Source organism: Sceloporus undulatus, chromosome 5 (genome assembly GCF_019175285.1).
Source record: "Sceloporus undulatus isolate JIND9_A2432 ecotype Alabama chromosome 5, SceUnd_v1.1, whole genome shotgun sequence".
NCBI classification, from domain to species: domain Eukaryota; kingdom Metazoa; phylum Chordata; class Lepidosauria; order Squamata; family Phrynosomatidae; genus Sceloporus; species Sceloporus undulatus.
The window spans coordinates 177,170,314-177,183,885 of NC_056526.1; the positions used below are offsets into that span (position 1 = coordinate 177,170,314).

The window sequence follows — 13,572 nt, forward strand, 5'->3', positions numbered from 1 at the left end:
CCCAGAGCATAACTGATCAGCTACACAGTGGGGAAAACATTGCTGATTGCAGCATTAAAAGAAAAGGCTAAGATCAATACCAGGGCTAATTTATATTTGGGATTGCAATTTACACACCTCCACAGGGGCAGAAAAATTGCCTAACCTGGCCTCTGACTTGGCCCTGGGAAACAATGTCTGTGTCTTGGTTTTCAGTTTCACTTTGCTAAATAGCAACCCTACTCTGTTCTTGCAGTTCCCCACCCCTCCAAATAGCCCACACCACCCTTTCTTTTGCAATAAAAATATCACATTTCCTCCCCTGGAAATGAGCAGGAGTGGCAGTTCACACATACCTATAAATATAGTGTGCCCGCGTCATACACGGCCTCCAGCTTATGCTGGAAGCCCCGCGCCTTTCAATGAATGGCGAGCGTGCCCGTGGCACTTGCACCACAACACCACCACATGCACGAGCCCCATTATCCTCAAGGGGACTCGAGCATAGGTGGAACTTGCCTTATGCGACAGGGTCCGGAATGGATCCCTGCATAAGCAAGGGACCACTGTACCCATTTAACATCAAGAAGTGAATTTCCAGTTTTGTTCTCTACTCCCTGCCTCCCATTTTTTGACACTTTGGACAGCAAGTGTGTCCGCCAGTTGGTAATAGTGGTGGTATGTCTTCCTGAGGGTTTGGGGTGGGTTTTTTTTTGGGGGGGGGTTAAAAACAAAAATGATCGAAGTGACCTTTTGTTGTCCTGGATTGCTGGAACCTGTGGTATTTGATTTTGTCAGTTTCCAGCACCAGTTGTTATAGAGTTGGAAGGGGCCTCATGGGCTATCCAAAGCAGGATCTTCAGTTAAGGCACCCCCAGCAAATAGCTGTCCAGCCTCTTTTTGAGGACATCCAAAGAAGGCGATCACACTACCTCTCTAAGCAACTAGTTCCATTGCCAAACTGCTCCCACTGTCAAGAATTTCTTTCTAATGTTCACTTGAAATCTACTTTTTCTGTAATTTCAAAACATTAGATCTGTTCATATCATCTGGGGTAGCAAAGAAGAAGCCTGCCCCTTCTGTGACAGCCCTTGAGATACAGTCAGCCCTCCTTATTGGTGGGCTTGCCATCTTCACTCCATGCATCCATTGACTGTGATGGGACTTGAGGTCCCACAGTAGTTGGCTTCCACAGGGTGGGGGTCTGGAATGGAACCCCCATGGATACAAAATGCTGACTATATTTCAAGAAGGCAATCATGGCACCCCTCAGTTTCTCTTCACATTTTATGCTCAACCTTGAGTTAGTTTCTATTTAATTTATGAAATATCATTTAAAAAAAACCTCTGTTCTCCTCTATTCTCTTTTGAAAAACATTTCTAAGACTTAAAGTGTTATAGCGTATCAATGAAATGGCACTATAATACTACGATTGTATAAAAAAACGGAGAGCTGAAAATTTGTCCTTCAAACCACTTCAGCAAAGCACATGTTGCGTTTAACAAACCTTTGGAAAAGACCTAGTGCCAATGTAAGATATAACTACAAACAGCCCCTCCTACAAAGAATGGAGTGGACACAGAGGTGGCAACAACTGGCAAAACCCAGCAAAACCGAATGAGCTCTATCACAAAAACTAACACATATTTAGACTACTGGTTGCTGCCTCCAGAGGGTCCTAGGAACACAAAATTCAGCCTGTTTCCAGTTGTCCATCCCTGTGCTAGAGCTGCATGGTGAGACTGGCCCATTTCTGAACCACCTATTTCTTCTTTTTAATATAACCATTCATTAAATTTGGCTTGACAGATATTTAGAAAAGACTATCAGGTCAGCAGTTGAGCAGCATCTTTTTGACGCTCATGGCTCCGGGGGTCAAAGTTCTGAAGACTCTGAATCCGGGACCTCATCAACATCTTCCAATGTGTCTGCCAGACAGCGGAGGCGACACCATAAAGAACAGGATGAAGTCCGAAGAAACAAAGAGAGGTATGTTGAGCATTTCTCCCCCCTTTTGTCACACCAAGTGCCAGATAGTTTCAGATGACACGATTTTGTTTTCAGGCCACTACAAAACATAATGAATTTCAGAACAAATGTTTGGCTTCCTTAACTTAAAAAAAAAAGTAATTGTTACCGTCTTTGCCTTCCAGCCATAGAGGCAGGACATTTCTACAAATGCTACTTGTAAAATAGTTGTTGTGTAAAATAGAGTGAGAGGTTTTTTTGTATTTTGTTGTTTGTTTTTGTTTTTTCATAAGCATCCTCCTTCCCAGTGCTACTGGTTCCTGGGCTGCAAAGCAATGCTCAGTTCCATGTAATAGGCTCCCAACCTTGTAATAGGTTCTTATCTCTGATCACTAATTAGAAATAAGAGCAGAAGGAACTTGCAAGCCAGATTGAGAACCCACATGGTCCATATCCAGGCCAGGACTCAAATGTTTTTTAAATCTCTTATCTAAATGGAATGATCTGGCTCAGTATAAGGCAGCCTTTGGTGTGATCAAGAAACATATAATGATGCTTCCAGGCATCTGTGATAGTGCACAGTTGAAGGAATGCTTAATTCTTCTCTTGTCTTGGGGTGGGGTGGGGAGCAGAAATGTAACATCGGTATCCTAAATTTAAAATATGCTTAGTAGAAGCATTTCCCTTTATAAAAGTAAAAATGATAGTCTTTTGGGGTAAAGGGGCTTCTCCATCCTCAGAGGTACCTTTTAAGTTACACTTCTTGTAATCATGCTGTGAGGCTTCTCAGACAAGTAGGTCAGAGACAGGCTAGTGTACGTGTTTGGCAGCATATAGCTCTGCAGTTGGGTGTTTCCCCCTCCCCTTGTGCAGTCTCACCACTGAATTGCAGATCTGCCATTTTAAAAATGCATTTTTTAGCTTCAGGTTCACATAAGCCTCACACTAAGGCTGTTTGTCCATTAAATCCTGGTGTTATCTACCTAACTGGTGGTGGCTTCAGCATCAAAAGTCTTTTCAATAATCTTCTGCCTCACAAAGGAACATGGGGATGCCATGAATTGAATTTGAGATTTTCTGTATGGAAAACACAGACTCCACCACTGAGCTATGGGTTGATTCCAAGTCTTGTTTTGTACCACAGAATTCACATAGTCTCACCAGAAGCCTTAACAAACTGATCTGTCTTTACAGTGGTTTTAAAATCCATCATGAATTAGGGAAAGCCAGAATTTCTGCCAAGGTTACACATTTGGCCTTACTGTCCTTTGCATGTTTGACATCAGATCTTATGCAGAGCTTATAAAATGAGACAACAGTAGGATATTCAGAGGAAAAGAGGGCAGGTGATGTTAATAAGCACGGCCTGTTTTTGGTGGCTTCAAATTCCACAGAATAATATTACATGGAATCAAATTATAACACCTCTTAGTACAAAATGGCCTAGAAATCTGATAAACTATATTATTTCTTTTCAGCAATAACATATAGACAGGTCTTTTGTCCCGTTGCAGTTGAGCAGGCAGTCAGATTCTGCAAATCTGTATCTTGTAATATATTTTATTACTCTTACTACATTGATAGCATTGTATATAAAAACACTGGTACATGGCCCGTAAAATCAGATCCTTGGGAAAAAGTTGGATGCCTTTCAAAAGAGCTTCAGACTGATGTGATGTAAACATTATTAGCTATTTCCTTTTTGCTGGTGTTAACAGAAATCTAATGGAATCAGATTGCATTTGCAGTTTACTTTTGGTTAGTATTTTGCTTGTTCTTAGCTTTACTTTTCAGCATTCCAACCTACATTCTTTTGTGTAGTAATTTATGTTTTTTGCCTCAGGGAGCATTGAGGTTCAAGTTTTTAAAAAGAGGAGAAAGATTCTGGTAAAATAGCAAATGCTACATTATTATATACTGTACAACTTCAATTTTTCTTGGAAAAATGATATTCACAATGCACTCCATACAATATCAAAAGTTCTCACTGAGTTTGCATATCCAGTCTTCAGGCTGTTCAAACTGCTTTTGGTAAAGGAAAATGTTCATATATTTGAAGTCTCTACAATACAAATGAAAAATGAAAAAAATGTCACACATAACTTTGGAATCAGAGTTTGGAAAAGTTAATTTGGAGGACTACAGCTCTTGGAATACGCTACTCAATATGCTCACATGCATGGCTATGCTCTCTGGAAAAATTCTCTGAGTTGTCCAAAATATTAATTCTATAATTGCCACTGCTGTCTAGAGGATTCTGGGAGTTGTAATCCAAAAAAGTAACATCTCGAAGCTCTGCTTTGGAATATCATAATAACCTTCACTTCTTGAGCCTCTGTTAAATAAACTTGGCAGAAACACTTCCTAGAAAGCCTGCATTGCAAGGCTGTTTCCTAGTGCACTGAAAACTAATATGCTTTTAATTGCTAAGGCATGAAACTTTTTGTCCTATGAAATAATTTAGAAACAAAACATCAGACCTGATCCTGTATCTACCTGCCTCTGTAGGCGTTTTGGTTTTGGTTTTTCCCCCCTGTAAGCAACTAATATTGCTAAGAGGTCTTGTGGCTAAGGTTTTAATGAATATTGCAGCTGAATCATGCTTATGTATATATGGCATCTGACTGTGTAAATAGATGATCATTTCAAATAATAATCCGTACAAATTAGGAACAGGCTTATGACAGAAATTCCAATAAGGAAAATCCTTTATTTTAACCTCACAGATGACAAAAAAAAGTTATACAAATTGGAGTACTTGGTATATGTTGGTATAAAGTTAACTTGTTAAAAAGGATGGGAGCTCCTACAAGTACTGAGGCTTTATTTTACTTCCTCACTGGCAAAATGGTCTATGTCTGATTAATAAAATAATTAAGATAATCACTCCATCTGTTTCACTGGATTTAACTTTAATTTATAATGTTTTTTTAGGTCTGTGTGCAGTTTTCATATATACATAATTTCCACATTTCTGCAGGGAAATTTAACTTTGTTCTGCCATCTTCCTGAGACTTAGTAGTAATACTAGTAGGGGTAATATTTCCATGTACACCCTACTTTCTTCCATGGAACTTAAGTCATCTTCTTACCCAGGCACTAACCAGATTCAACCTTGTTTAGCTCCAGTCAAGTTGCTTTGTCATGTTCTTTCAACATACTGTACTGGAGCCTGCACATCTTGCTCTCAGTAGACTTTGTAGAGGTGAATATCATCTTGGTACACCTACTGAGGGCTATAAAACTTTTAATGAAGCCCATAGTCACTATATTTGTTTTCCAGAACTGTTTAAAGTTGGGCTTTGTTTTCCTTGGTTTGTGTTCACAAATTCACTGAAACAATCTGCAACCCTGAAATTTTTTTTCTCTGTGTAGGGAGGTCATCAATAAAGAGAATATTCCTTCTGGCTTCAACAGCATTGAAGAGTGTATGCTGACAGCCCAGGAAGTGGAAAAATTGCAAGAGAACGGCTCTGGATACGTAGGAGAAAGGAGTAAACCAAAGCGACAGAAATCTAGCACCAAACTTTCTGAGCTTAATGATAACCAGGACACTCTTCTGGTAAGGAAACATATTAATGTCACTTTCTCAGCTGATGTACTGAGATTTAAGGCACTGTCCACTTGTCTTCATTTGCAGTTGCAGCTGGTCATACTGAATGGTTTGTCTGAGTTGCAACTGCAGAAGTCCCTGGTAGGTCTACTTTGGTAAGCAAAGCTTGAAAAAGTTAATGTTTTGGGTTACACATTCCAGAACCCTTCAGTCTAATATCCAACAGTTATAATCCCAAATACAAGCTTTTCCATGTTCTGTTGGCAACCTAAATGGATGACTCAGAGCAGACTTGTAGTTTGAAGTGTGCCTTTTTCAGATAGCAATAGCCACTTGGAAGATGATGAGGACTAACTTGGTGGAACAGGCATCGAGTGGAATAGCCAGGTGGCAAGACCATCTGCCACTGTACTATCCTGGTATTTAATTTTTACCATTGCCATAGCCATTGCACAAACAGCATTATAAAATCTTAAATGATGCCTGTTTGCATGTGAAACCAGCATAGCTGTGCCATTATGTAAAGAGGACTGTTTTGACATAAAGACACAGTTGCATGTGCAGCCAACATTATACTGCATTTTGCAACTAGGAAATATATCACCTTGCAATAGGCTGCTGAGACAGCTAATTGGTTGTAATTTGTACTTCTTTTGCCTACCAAGTAACAATTGATACAGCCCCCAGGGGGAACAAATTATGTGGCTGCTCATGTTCTATTTGATCAGTGGATAGGTCCAAATTTAGAAATGTACTCTTTTGAACCACAGCTCCCAGAATCCCCCAGCCAGCATGGACATAAGCTCTTAAGTTTTGCAAACACTAGGACAAGTTCAACCATTGTTTGTCTCTTTCTTTTAGAGCTCCTTTTCCCTAAATGGAAACTTAGGGTTTTCTCTGGCTTCTGGGATATATGATGGTGGTGGGTAATGAGAGAGTAAAGAAGAAAACATCAGTTGAGGGTGAAATCCGGAGAAGTAGCTTGAGTACATGAGGAAGGTGTGGTTGGCTTGCTCCTGAACTGTCATCTATAAGGATGACACCATACCATGTGTGAGTAGTTTTTCTTCGTGTGTGAGCATATCTATGTTTTTACCATACTACACAGAATAGTTCTCAGTCCCTGTCATTGTAAGTATAGTAAATGTAAGTGTCAGATGCACTTGATTTCATAATCATATTGATTGTCTTGACATATGTTGACAAATAGCAGGCACAGGACAATAGATAGCAAATGTGGTTAGATTGTAGGGTTAAGGTCTCGACAGCTTGTCACTTCTTCACCACAGCTTTCTAGAAATCCCTCTTCGACCTCAGCAGCAAAAGATGACTGTTGGTAGCAAGAAGGTGTGAACATGGCTGCTGAAAGGCTGTTTTACTCATTCAGAAAATTCAAGCCTTAGTTATTCCATTGATCAGGATAGATAAAGTCCAGCACTCCAGGTGGTTTTATACTGTGACTACTAGCATTCCTCACCCATTAGTGATGCTGTCCAGGGCTACTAGGAACTGGAGTCCATACAAAATCCAGTGGATTGTGCTTTGCCCAACCCTACCACAGATCATAACAGTAGTTGATGACAGCAATGTAGGTCCATGCCTAGAAGATGCCATCCCTCTTACAGAAATATCATTTGCTTACCAGAGTGTACAGATGTGCAGTGTGCAATACTTGCATGCAACATACAGCATGGAAGCCGTGTTCAAATGTTTGATTATCCATAATTTATTTATTTATTTATTATGGTATTATACCCTGCCTTTTGCTTCAGTTTCATACTTATTTATACAGTCAGGGCCTAGGTTTGTCCAGGGTGTCCAGCTGTATTGTTTAGATCAGGGGTAGGCAACCTTTTGGAGCCGGGGGCCGGGTTGGTGTCCCCCCGACAAGTCGGGGGGCCGAGCCAGGGGGTGGAGCTTCCACCTCCGGGGCGTGGCTGCATGCTGGGGGCGGAGCTTCCACCCTCCGGGGCGGAGCCACCCTCGGGGCGGAGCCACTCTCCGGGCGGAGCCTCTACCAAAAGCCCTGCAAGGAGGAGGAGGCGTGTGCCCGCCCTCTCCTCCTCGGTGCCTTTCTGGACAAACACCCCCAATCTGCATTCCAAAACACACACACAGCACAGTTGTGCATTTCACATGGCTTTACTTAAACTGGCCTCTTGCATATTCAGAGGCTTATTCCATAATCCAACCCCTTGGGTTTAACACTTAGCATGGTTTAACATGGCTATGCCTATTGAACATGTCAAGGTGGTTTCACCGTTCTTGGACCAAGTGTACTTCTCAGAAATGTGTACTTGGGTAAGGGACTTTGGTTTTTCTTCACTGCGCATGGGTTTGTAAAATCACCAATTTACACTGGCCTTGCCCCAGAGGCTTTCTGATATCAATATTGCCATTAAAGAACCAAAAACACACAGAAAAAGCACTCTGGAAAGTCACACTCTCTTGGCTTCAGAAAACAGTGCGTGCATGCCTCTCAAGCTGACTCATATCATTATCATTGTCATCATCATCATCATTATCACCACCACCACTATCATTGTCAAGCAAGGGAGACTTGTTAGCATTAAAAGCACACAAAAACACACTTGCAAGTCACATCTCTCACGCTCTGAAACAGTAGTTGCATACTTCTCAAGCTGCATCACCATCCTCATCACACTATCATTTCAAAGCAAGGGAGACGTATTAGCATTAAAGCACACAAAACACACTTTGCAAGGTCACACTCTCTCAGCTTCTGAAACATCGTAGTTGCATACTTCTCAAGCTGCATCATCATCATCATCACACTATCATTGTCAAATCAAGGGAGACTTGTTAGCATTAAAAGCACACAAAACACATTTGCAAGTCACACTCTCTCGGCTTCTAAACAGTGTTGCATACTTCTCAGCTGCATCATCATCATCATCACACTATCATTGTCAAAGCAAGGGAGACGTGTTAGCATTAAAGCACACACACAAAACAATTTGCAAGTCACACTCTCTCGGCTTCTGAAACAGTAGTTGCATACTTCTCAAGCTGCATCATCATCCATCCTCACACTATCATTGTCAAATCAAGGGAGACTTGTTAGCATTAAAAGCACACAAAACACACTTTGCAAGGTCACACTCTCTTGGCTTCAGAACAGTAGTTGCATACTTCTCAAGCTGGCTATCATCTTCGTCATCATCATCATATCATCACACTATCATTGTCAAGCCAGGGACACTTGTAGCAATTAAAAATAACTGAAAATAAAACAAAAAAACCCATCTGGCCTCTGGCCACTCACCACCTTCTCTTCCTCTTCTTCGTCCTCCTCCTGCTCTTCCCCTCCTGCTGCCCCTCTTCCTCCTCTGCTCTTCCCTGCGGGGGGCGGGGGAGGGCCGCGTGGGGCCGTGTGGAGCCCCGCGGGGAGGGCCGCGCGGAGCCCCGCGGGAGCGGGGGAGGGCTGCGCGGAGCCCCGCGGAGGCGGGGAGGCCCCCTGCCGCCCTTGGAGCGCTCCTGGAGGCCCCTAGGGGCGGCAGGGGCCCCCCAGAGGCCCCCTGCCGCCCTCGGAGCCCTCCTGGGGGCCCCGGGACGGCAGCGGGCCTCCTAAAGGCCCGCCGCCGCTGCCGCCCGCGGCTGTCCATCGCGGCTTTTCGCCGCTCTGGCGCCGCCATTTTGGGGGCAAAATGGCGGCGAAGTTCGCGTGACCTCCCCTCCATTTTGGGCGAAAAAATGGCGGCGCCCATCGCCCAGAGGCCGCTATGGGCGCCGCCATTTTTTTGCCCAAAATGGCAGCGAAGTCTTGCGCGACCTCAGGGGAGGTCGCGCGAGACTTCGCCGCCATTTTGCCGCCCAAAAGGCGCGCCCAGAGCGGCGAAGAGCCGTTACGGGTGGCCGCCGCGGCGGCGCAGCAACGCACCCAGGGGCCAGGCGGCAGGCCTCCGCGGGCCGCATCCGGCCCGCGGGCCGGAGGTTGCCGACCCCTGGTTTAGATCTTCAAATTCTTATTAAGGTGGTATATACATAGTTTGCAATTGCCCATCTTAGGTCTTCTATAGATAAATGAGAGAAGAAGGGTAAGAGAATAAGTGATTCTGGGGGTTTCCAAATGGGACCTGAGTGGACAGTGTGATTCAATGTTTTTATCCATTCCACATCACCTTGAGGGAGTTGGTGGGCTAAGATAATAAATGGTAATATGATATAATAATATGATATAAATAGGAAACATTTCATATGTAGTGCTTGATTGACAAAGGAGGATACTGGTGCTTGCAGGCACCTGATTCAAGGGGATGAAAAGTACAGGGAGCTTCAGAAAAGGAAGATGAGTTGCAGTCATAGTATCATAGCTGAGAAATGAATTAGGGAGCTGTCCAAAAAGAGCCATGGAATAAACTGTTGACTCTGCATGAGACTGAAGAGGAAGATGTTATAAAGCATATGGTGAGAACTGTGTTATAATGGGACCATAAGGAGAATAGGTTGTTGGGAGGCCACTCATGTGTATGATACATTATAAGTAATGGCCTTAATTGTAACTAATTATTTTGGAAGCAATAAGAGTATGATGAAGTTTTATTTCCAAAGAAACACAGCAAGTAAGTGCAAGCTTATTTTATCAGTGTAACGAATAACCGTTCAACGGTTATTGTTGAAATAACTTAAACAGTTATTTATAATGAGCATTCTTAGAGGCATTTTGACAGAAATGTTTGAAATGTGACACTTTTTTTATCCCTCCCCCCCCCCCCCCAAAAAAAAAAAAATCAGGTAATGAAAAGCAATACAAAAGTAATTACTAGTGCAATGAGCAATGTAATAAGTTACTTTTTAACACTTGGATAGCTAACAGTAATGGAATACTTCTCAAAAACTACAAGTAATAGAAACAGATTACATTCTAAATTGTGGTGCAGACTGTGACTATATGCTGTTTATATCTAATTTATATTTGGTAAAGGCAAAACAACAATATTTTAGTAAAGAATGTATCTCCCTCTCATGGAAGTAGGGCGTGAGTGGTGCATTGTCACATTTTGCATGACTGATGCAGTTCAGGATCTTTGCAATATATGGGTTTTCTCTCTGTGTCCTCACCCTTTAAGGGTGATTGTTATGAATATTTTTCCTCTTATAAAGCCAGAATGTTGTGGTCATGTTTGAATGAGAACTAAATATAGATCCTATACTCTTTGTTTCACATTTAAATTCAGTTTTTAAGAATGATATTTTTTAAAGTATTGTCTTCACGTTTGATGTTTGACAGACAATGGAAACATTTGCTTCCCTGAGACCTGTGGACAGAGCAGGACCAGATGAGATGGAAGTGTTTTCTGAAGACAGGTGAATTGCTTGTAATTCACTCTAACCCAAGGATTTTGTTGACCTGACACCACAGCTGGGAATATACTGGGGAAAGGACATCCTCCCTGGCCATCCTGGCTGGGGATTTGAGAATTATATTCTAAAAAAGTATTTTTTCAAGCTTTGACTGGGAGAAACTGACTATACCATATTGACTTCATAAGTATTTATTTAATATTTAAATGTTTTGCTTCTGATTGCATTTGCATGTGTGCATTCACCCATAAGATGCCTATAGTTATGATTTTCTTAAGCATATAAATTACAAGATTTCTGTAATGCGCTCTACATGGGGCTACCTTTGTACCAAGACCGGAGCTTCAATTGGTTTAAAACGCGGCAGCCAGACTGATCACTGGAATACCTAGATCAGACCACATAACACCGGTGTTAAAATCTCTTCATTGGTTGTCGTTTAGCTTCCAGGCCCAATACAAAGTGTTGGTTATTACCTTTAAAGCCCTTTATGGCTTGGGCCCGAGTTACTTGAGGGAACGCCTCTCCCTACACAATCCGCCTCGCACTCTCAGAACATTTGGAAAGAACCTATTGGAGTAGTCAAAAACCAGGCTAACAACAACTTCTAAAGAAAATTCACTGTTGCGGCCCCCAGATTGTGGAACAGCTTGCCAGAAGAGATCCGTCTTGTCATCACCTTAGATGCCTTCAAGAAGGCACTAAAGACGGATCTCTTCCGGCGGGCCTACCCACCCGATCTTTTATAAGAGATCTTAAATACTCCGCTTCTGATCTGATTGTATGAACGTTAGTTGATGATCTGTTATTGTAGTGAATTAATAGTAATGTCATAGTTTTAACGATTGTATTTTATATGGAATTGTTTTATTGCTGTAATCCCACCTCGATCCGCAGGGAGAGGCGGGAAATATAATTAAAAGTTGTTGTTGTTGTTGTTGTTGTTATAAAAGTGTGTGAAGAATTTTAAGCAAAAGACTGAATTTGGCCTTATTAGCCAATAGAAAATTGTAAATTGATCTCTCCCTTTGTATTCATTTTTTAAAATGGAATGGGCAAAGCAGGGCTCCCTGTTTCCATGCTGTTCAGATGTGATCCCAAATATTGCTTTCCATTACATTTGGCCCTCCACATTTGTGGCTTTGACTTTTGTGGATTTGCTTAATATGTATTCTCTAGGAATCTCTAGAACCTGTAAAGAGATTCTGCTGGAAATTGACCATAGATTTGTGCTGGATGACCTAGACATTCCTAGAGGAAATACTTCTCTAGGCATTTGTTGGTTCTCCACCATGATTCTATGATCAACTTCTGGCAGATGTTAACCATAGAGTTGCACTGGAGGACTTGGATATTCGTAGAGAGGTTTTCTCTCAGGTAAAAAGAATAGTGCTTTATTATTTGTGGTTTTTCCACATTCACGGGAGTCCTTTATCCCTAGTCACAGTGAATGTGGATGGACCACTGTATTTGTGTTGGCTAGGGCTGTTGAGAATGTAGTCCAGCAACATCTGGAGAGCTGCACTTTACCCACTCTGATTTTAAAGCATGTTTACCCTTTTCAATATAAATATCAGTAGTAAGATGTTGGCTCTTATCACACATGAAATTGGAACCCTAATCGAAAGCCAATTCAAAGGGAAAGGGAAACAGAGTCAATTCGAATCCAAGGCAACTCACATGATGAAGTATCTCACGTGAAGGGCAAAATTCTTGTCATTCCTGAGGCAAAGCGGAGCAAGTGCAAAATAAATTACCACACCAGACAGAATCAACTATTCAAATTGGCACCCTTGCACATGCTCAATGGGGCTCTGGACACTGTCATCCTTCCCTGCTTCCTCCATTTGCCCCCTCCTTAGCACCAGGATGAATGGAGGACAGGACCAGATCCCCAGCTCATCACCTGCCTATAAAGACCAAGCCATTCTTCTTAGCCCTACAGGGCACTTGGGAACTCCTCCTGGAGAGAAGGCTGGGATGGAGGATGCGTCCTGAGAAAAGAGGATGCCTGTTGGGACAGGACCAAACAAAAGGCTGCAAATTGATCCCTGCTTCTGCTCCAGTCCCTCTTGAACAGAAGAAAGGAGGTAGGGAGCATCTGGGAAAAGGAGGACCCCCTGTCCCCCTCCCTTTTACCTCTTGGGCTCTTGCAAGGGCGCTGCCTTCAGAGTGAGTTGGGCATCCCCAGACTGGGCAAGGCATCCCTCTCACAGGGCTCTCTCTCTTCTCTCCTCTCCTCTCCGGCCAAATCCAAAGAGGGAGCCCCAGGCAGGCAGCGGACAGTGAGCTCTCTTCTGCACCCAAGCCGTGGCGTCCTTTCTCCTCTTCCTCTCTCCCTGCCACTTCCGATCGCATCTTTCCTCTTCTTCCTCCCTGCAGGAGGCAGGGGGCCAAAGGGGGGGGTGAGTTCAGGGTGATCTTCCACACCAGACCAATTTGGAGTGAAATCAAAGTGACGTTGGAAGCAATTTTTGTGAATTCTCTTGTTACCAAATTCACAAAAATCAGGAGTCGCTTTGAATTGACTTTGTATCTGGCTTGGAAGTACTCCCCATAGAAAGCAATCACGTGTGATAATACATCACGTTTCAACGTGAATTCGCATGGTTGTACCAGGAGTGACTTCGGATCTGAACTACAAAATTCCTCATGTGATAAGGGCCAATGCCTGTCCTCCAGTTTATAATCTAAAATATATCACACAAGGAAAAAGGATGAGAAGGGAAGAGAGGAAAACACACAG

At 42.7% G+C, this 13,572-nt stretch overlaps 1 protein-coding gene across 2 annotated transcripts in view; it reads left to right on the plus strand.

Annotated features, from left to right (window-relative positions):
- Nucleotides 1-13,572, plus strand: part of FAM13A (family with sequence similarity 13 member A) — a 181,100-nt gene that overhangs the window by 114,612 nt on the left and 52,916 nt on the right. For both annotated transcript variants that reach the window (XM_042467129.1, XM_042467130.1), the window contains 3 exons: nucleotides 1,790-1,969; nucleotides 5,324-5,510; nucleotides 10,753-10,829. In XM_042467129.1, the coding sequence (XP_042323063.1) occupies nucleotides 1,790-1,969; nucleotides 5,324-5,510; nucleotides 10,753-10,829 (444 nt within the window). The remainder of the gene's footprint in view (nucleotides 1-1,789; nucleotides 1,970-5,323; nucleotides 5,511-10,752; nucleotides 10,830-13,572) is intronic.